The sequence below is a fragment of the Octopus bimaculoides genome, chromosome 22 (genome assembly GCF_001194135.2).
Source record: "Octopus bimaculoides isolate UCB-OBI-ISO-001 chromosome 22, ASM119413v2, whole genome shotgun sequence".
Classification (NCBI taxonomy): domain Eukaryota; kingdom Metazoa; phylum Mollusca; class Cephalopoda; order Octopoda; family Octopodidae; genus Octopus; species Octopus bimaculoides.
In genome coordinates, this window is record NC_069002.1 from 3,938,229 (window position 1) to 3,945,138 (window position 6,910).

General features: G+C 34.4%; 1 protein-coding gene across 2 annotated transcripts in view; it reads left to right on the top strand.

The window, feature by feature from the left end:
* Nucleotides 1-4,566: 4,566 nt before the first annotated feature.
* The window catches only part of LOC106867805 (importin subunit beta-1), a 24,524-nt gene continuing 22,180 nt past the window's right edge, over nt 4,567-6,910 (top strand). The window contains exons 1-2 of one of the 2 annotated variants that reach the window (XM_014912826.2): nt 4,567-5,289; nt 6,033-6,091. In XM_014912826.2, coding sequence (XP_014768312.1) covers nt 5,250-5,289; nt 6,033-6,091 — 99 coding nt within the window. In that variant the 5' untranslated portion in view covers nt 4,567-5,249. The remainder of the gene's footprint in view (nt 5,290-6,032; nt 6,092-6,910) is intronic. The other variant, XM_014912834.2, reaches the window with a different exon arrangement.

The window sequence follows — 6,910 nt, forward strand, 5'->3', positions numbered from 1 at the left end:
ATATATATATATATATATATATATATATATATACACATATATATATATATATGTATATACGACGGACTTCTTTCAGTTTCCGTCTACCAGATCCACTCACAAGGTTTTGGTCATCCCGAGGCTATAGTAGAAGACACTTGCCCAAGGTGCCACGCAGTGGGACTGAACCAAGAACCATGTGGTTCGAAAGAAGCCCATCACATATGTGTGTGTGTGTTTATTTGTGTTACCTTGTCTTGACGTTGCGTGAGGTCATTTGTTTCCAACATTCAGTGAAAACATTTCTAAATATGGGTTGAAATCTAACCTTGCTTGTAAACAGGTGAAGGTAGATAACAGGGAAGTGTACCTGACCATAGAAAATCTTCCTCAACGAATTCCATCTTACCCATGCAGGCATAGAAAAGTGGACGTTAAGTGATGATGAAGATGATATATACATAGATAGATGGATTGATCGCCATCAGTTTCAATGATGAATATTTGAAATCTATGAACTGAATTAGCACGTAAGCGGTTGAGCATCGTTCGCAGCCCTTTTTGTGTACGCCCAACGGCTAATTTCCAACCACAACCAGTAAGACACATGAGGCTGGAGGTGATACGTCAATGCTCTACCATGTGTCATTACACCGTGTATTATTACAGTTTAAATTATAAATACAATCAGTGCTACAGTATTCTATACACTTCCTATCGACCCAGTTTTACTCCACAAGGTATGATTAGAGAAAATGACATTTGCTTGAGTTGCCGTGCAGTGCTATCGAAACTAGACACTGTGAAACAAACTTCGTAACTATTCAGCCATACAGCCCGTACCCTCACAACATATATACATATATATATATATATATATATATATAGAGAGAGAGAGAGAGAGAGAGAGAGAAAATGGAGAATAAATAGATGTAATTACAGATTTATTTGCATGTTGTAGAAATATGACGTTTTTTTTTTTAAAAAACATTACAAGTAAATTGGAAGGTGAAAGCTCATAAAAGTTAAGGAAAAAACTTTTTTGAGCTTTCAACTTCCGATTTATTTGTAATGTTTCTTTTTTTTAAAAAAAAAACGTCATCTTTCTACAACATACAAATAAATCTGTAATTACATCCATCTATTCTCTATTTTCTTCTCTTTTTTTCCCTCTCTATATTAATAATTTCAATAATCCTAAACATATACAAATGATTTTACAATTATATGATACGGATTGAACCAGTGGAATTCCTTGGATTATATATAATCCCTAATGAGGATTTAATTTCCTCGAATTAACTATATATATATACGACAGGCTTCTTTCAGTTTCCGTCTACCAAATCCACTCACAAGGTTTTGGTCAAAACCATGTGGTTGGGAAGCAAGCTTCTTACCACAGCGCTAATAATTTACAAGTCCCGCGTCAAACTGTCATCGTTCCTTCAACTTCTAAGGAAGAATGTCGAACTTTTGTACATAATTCTATGTACTGTACATGCAGCTTTGATGAGTTGTCGTGCATCTGAGCACTATACACAATAATTTCATTATTATTATTATTATTACTTTTGAGATAAGGCTCTTGTTTCTAGCGAGTTGAGTGACTCTTAAGAGGCATGTGTATGTTGTCTGTGTGCGCGCGCGTGTGTTATATGATTTGTCACCTGTACGTTATTGAAACAACTGTGAACGCTGAAATGAATGTTAATACCAACTCCATCCTTCACTTGCCACTCACATATTATATATATTTATAGGGTGAGTGGACAAACGAAAGAAAGAGGCACTCAACGCAATTAGTAGGAGTTACATATATTATTTAAAAGTTTGATGCGGCCTAGCCCGATGAAACTTTAAGCCTCCGAAACTTTAAGCTGCATAGGGCAACTGATTAAAATAATATATATATATATATAATGTGTGACTTAGATTCATATCATTACTGCTTTAGGGGCCTCAGTACTTAATCTAATCAAGCACATGTTCACGTTGACATTTTATAGACGAAGTTGTAAAACCCACGCTTTCACACACACACACATATATATATATATATGATTTTTCTCAACGTGGGGAAGCGAGAACGGAAGTTGGAGACGGAAATGAAATAAAAAGTTTTTCTTGTGTTCTTCCTCAATCTTTTACTTTCTACTTATATACATTTGTGAACCCACATACATAATACAATATATCGGCTTTTGTATATACATTCATATATATATATATATAGGTCATATATACAGATGTATGTAGTAATATAAACACATGCATAACTTAATGTCACGGACCAGTTGTAATTTTTAATTACAGTAAATTAATCATAAGACTTATGTATTGAGTACACCGCACTTCGTTAACCAACTTACCACACACACACACACTGAATATCACAATAATGTTCCGTTCCATTTTCTTTTCAATATCAAATCATCGAAAGGCGGCGAGCTGGCAGAAACATTAGCACGCCGGGTGAAATGTTTAGCGGTATTTCGTCTGCCGTTACGTTCTGAGTTCAAATTCCGCCGAGGTCGACTTTGCCTTTCATCATTTCGGGGTCGATAAATTAAGTACCAGTTACGCACTGGGGTCGATGTAATCGACTTAATCTGTTTGTCTGTCCTTGTTTGTCCCCTTTAGGTGGCGAGCTGGCAGAACCGGTAACACACGGGACAAAATGCAGTGGAGGCAAAGAATACGCACCACCACCCGTCTTCGGTGTAACCTCAACCGCCGAAAAACTGGTGGTGTGCGTATTCTTTACCTTCGTTCAAAATATTTAGTGGCATTTTGTTCATCTTTTATGTTCTGAGTTCAAATTCCGCCGAGGTAGACTTTGCCTTTCATCCTTCTTAGGTCGATGAAATAAGTACTAGTTGAGCACTAGGATCGATGGAATCGACTTACACCCTTCTCCCAAATTGCTGGCCTTGTGCCAAAATTTGAAACCAACATCAGATCATGATTCGGTAGAAATAACAGCAAAATCTACTTTATATCACACAACTGTATTAAAACACATGCGCACACACATAAGAAGTCTTGATCTGGACGCCACCCAACAAAAAAACTCCTCAGAAAAGAAAAAAAAAACGTGATGATATTAATCTAATGTCTTTCATCAGAAATATCCAGAGCCGATGTGTGGCTGTTCTCGTTAACTGAAGTTTGTGGCTTGCTGTGTTGTACACACACACGTGTATATGCTAAAATATAGAAAACTAACAAACGTTGATCGAATATAGAACCACCCAGTGCCTATGTTAAATTTAATAAATCTTTATTATAAAGTTCTTGAAAATGACTGTAAAAAGTTTCAGGCGGTTCCTTCGTTTTCAAACTGCTTCAATAAACTACCACCTGTGATACACACACATATATGTTTGGTAATACAAACAAGATAAAGTACATCAACTTCTAATTTTAAATTGGCAGAAGTTATAGGATCATTAGTGTCTCAAGAGCAGAGAGTTTCGTATAATGATACCATACTTTGATAAGTGACACACGAAATTCTCAGCCTTCGAGTCACTTTGTAGCTACGTCGACTAAAAGTAATATATATTTGATGAAAGATCGAGCTGTTAATGACTTTAAACATATATGTTTTAAATCATTAATTGTTTAATGTATATGTATGTGTATACGTGTATAAATTTGGTGACAACGAAGTTTCGCCGGTTGTAGCTTTTTCATAAAATTTGAATTAGCCAGCACTGAAAAAAAAATGCTATACATGTATAATATATGTGTGTGTATTTGTGTTATGTATGTATATATATATATATATATAAAATTTTATATACATTATATGGCCTGTATATATATATATGTACACACACTCACTCACACATACATACATACAAATGACCTCATCGAATGTCGCTCATTTGCGTCAAAGTTTGAACTGAATTGAGTTAATCATTATTGAATTTCGAAGGAAGACAGTTTTTTTTTTCGAAAAAAAGTAAAGTGGCGGGAAAAGAAAAATGAATGGCTTTGAATTAACTCCCCGAAATCATTCGATGTTGGAGGAAAAAGAAACCTGCCTAGTTCTCGTTAACTTAAACTTTTAACGAATGATATAAAGATTATTATTATTATCATTATTAGAAAAGTAATTAAAAAGTTACCCGGAATTTATGAATATAATTGAATAACGAGATAATTTTTGAAAAATTGATTAGTGCTTGTGTTGGTGGAGGTGGGGAAAAAATTATAGTCTAAAAAGAAAATGAAAGAATGAGAGGAAAAGAAAGACTGAGAGAGAGAAGTGCAAAATAAAGAGAGCGGGAGGGAGAGAGACAAGGAATTAATGTGATAGAGTAAGAGAAACAGTGTAGTTGGAGAAAAAGTAAAAAGAAAGTAAAAGAGTAAAAGGAACGGAAGAAGTGAGAGTAACATGGAGGCAAAGAGGATGTGTGGACGTAAGAACGACGTAGAAAAGATAAGAAGAAATGAATGAATTAGTAAGGGAGAGGAGGATTTCGTGAGAGGGTGGAAAAAAAGAAGGAAAAAAACAAGCGCTCGTGTGTTCATCATATCTATATGCTAGGCGCGTAACAAGTGGCTGCAATGTTAGGAAGTTGAGAAACAGCTGTGAAAGATAGCCAATCAGAAGAGGCGTCTTTTGGAAGAAGAAGAAAAAAGAAAGAAGACGAGAAAGAGAAGTAGAGTTAGACAGGGAGAAGAAAGTGAAAAAAAGGAGGGTTAAGAGAAAGAAAGAAGAAATAGAGAAGTAGAGAAAGATAGGAAGAAGAAGGGAGGGGTTAAGGTCGGTGATGTATGTGAGTTTTTGAGGAAGGATAACTCTTGTCTTACTCACTCTGTGTGTGTGTTTGAGTAAGTCAGCCACTCAGTCCACTTATTGTTCAAAGCATCCCCACATGGGGGTCTAACCCGAGAGGTTTTTTTTTGGCACGAAATATCAATTTTTTTTGTTAAAACACAACTTTTTTTTTGGTCTTGGTCCTATTATATAAGCCTCCTGTGACAACAATTACTGTGATTATTTGAAAATAAGATCAAGCAGGAAAGAGAAGAAGAAAAAAAAAACGTACTAAACTGGTTGGACATTTAAAAAAAAAATTATTATTCTGTCTGTGTCTGTCTTTTTCTCCCTCTCTGTCTCTTCACATATTAATCTGTTCTTCCTCTGGTTTAAAACAACACTACATCAAGAAGAATATATATAAATTATCTATATATATATAAAGAATCCGGCTAAGTAATTGAGAGGCGCATCATTCGAAAAAATCATAACCGCCATGAATCTGATTACAGTTCTCGAGAAGACCGTTTCCACTGGTAAGAATTAAACCATTTTTACTGATATTTAAAAAAAAATATACACACACACACATTCACAGATATCTCTGTGTATCAAAATTATATGTGTATTTCAAATATATAACATAATATTCATTTAATACTTGGGATTATTTCAAAGGTTATTCCTTATTTTATTCGATAAACACACACATATATATATTTATATAAATATAAACATGTATTAGAATGTATATATTTTAATATATACATCGTTTTTTTCGCTTCTGAATTAGTCTTTTAACGACGATACCATCATACCTTCTTACCAACCGACAAGATACCGGCTACTTCAGTCAGGAAACATGGCTATTGACATACATACATACAAGCATATACATACTTACATACATCTATCTATACATATTCGTGTAGATGGAGGAAATTACTATACACATCCATTTATAATCTGGTTTATTTATCTGTAAATTTATTACGTATATAATTACAAATTGATAGATTTTTTTTCTGCAATCCGTTTTCTTTTCACACCTCCATCTCTTCAAAGACTTAGACAGAAAAACTATTAGCTGTATAATAATCAGTTTTTGTCGGCGAAATAGTGTATATATATATATATATATGTATATATAATGCCGACAACGTGTATTACTCATAGTAGTAGTAATATATTATGTAAGACTTCATTATATATATATATGTATATATATTAATTTCACATGATGCGTGAAAATTAATTGAATATCTTTATTTTTTTTCAGAAACAAGTGAGCTTGAAACAGCGCAACAATTCCTGGAACAAGCCGCTCTACAAAATCTAGTAAGTATATAGCTATATACCACACAAACACACATGTAAAAATGTGTCTGTGTAAGCTATGTAAATTGTGGCCTTTCAGATTTAGAGGGGAATGTGACATGCTCGAACCATATATCCTTGTTTTAATCAGACTGCGGCCATGCTGGGGCACCGCCTCGGAGGATTTTTTTTTTTATTCGAACGAATCGACCCCAGTACTTATTTTTTCTAACTTGGTGCTTATTCGATCGTTCTGTTGCGTGTGTGTATGTATGTATATATATATATATATATATGTACACGCAACAGAACGATATATATGTATTGTGTGGATACGTTGTGAATCTGAGATTGACATGGAGATAAATGATTGCTATAGATATAGATAAATCGATAGCTATAGACACATACACACGCACATATATATATATATACATATATATATGTGCGTGTGATGCAGACATTGTAATAGAACTTCTTAGCGATATAAAGTTACTAATAGTAATAGAGAGGGGAGAAGGGGGAGCTAGTGAGAAAGAGGGAAGGGGAGAAGAAACGTGAATTGAGCGGCAGTGAGAAAGTGACATGTAGTGATGGTGTGAGTGGAGTGACAGACGAAGGTAGAAAAGTTTAGCGAGGGGCAGAGAGATAAAGATAGAAAGGGTAAGAACGTTGACTAGTCGGTCCTATCCAATATGGCTACTGAAGGCCGATTGTTGAGGATTTAAAAGGTCTACAAAGAAACCCAGTTATTAATGAGACTAATTTAAACATTAAGGAAATAACTTCTATTTGGTCCTTTCGTCCTTTTGTGTGTTTTTTTTTTATATCAAAAGGCTT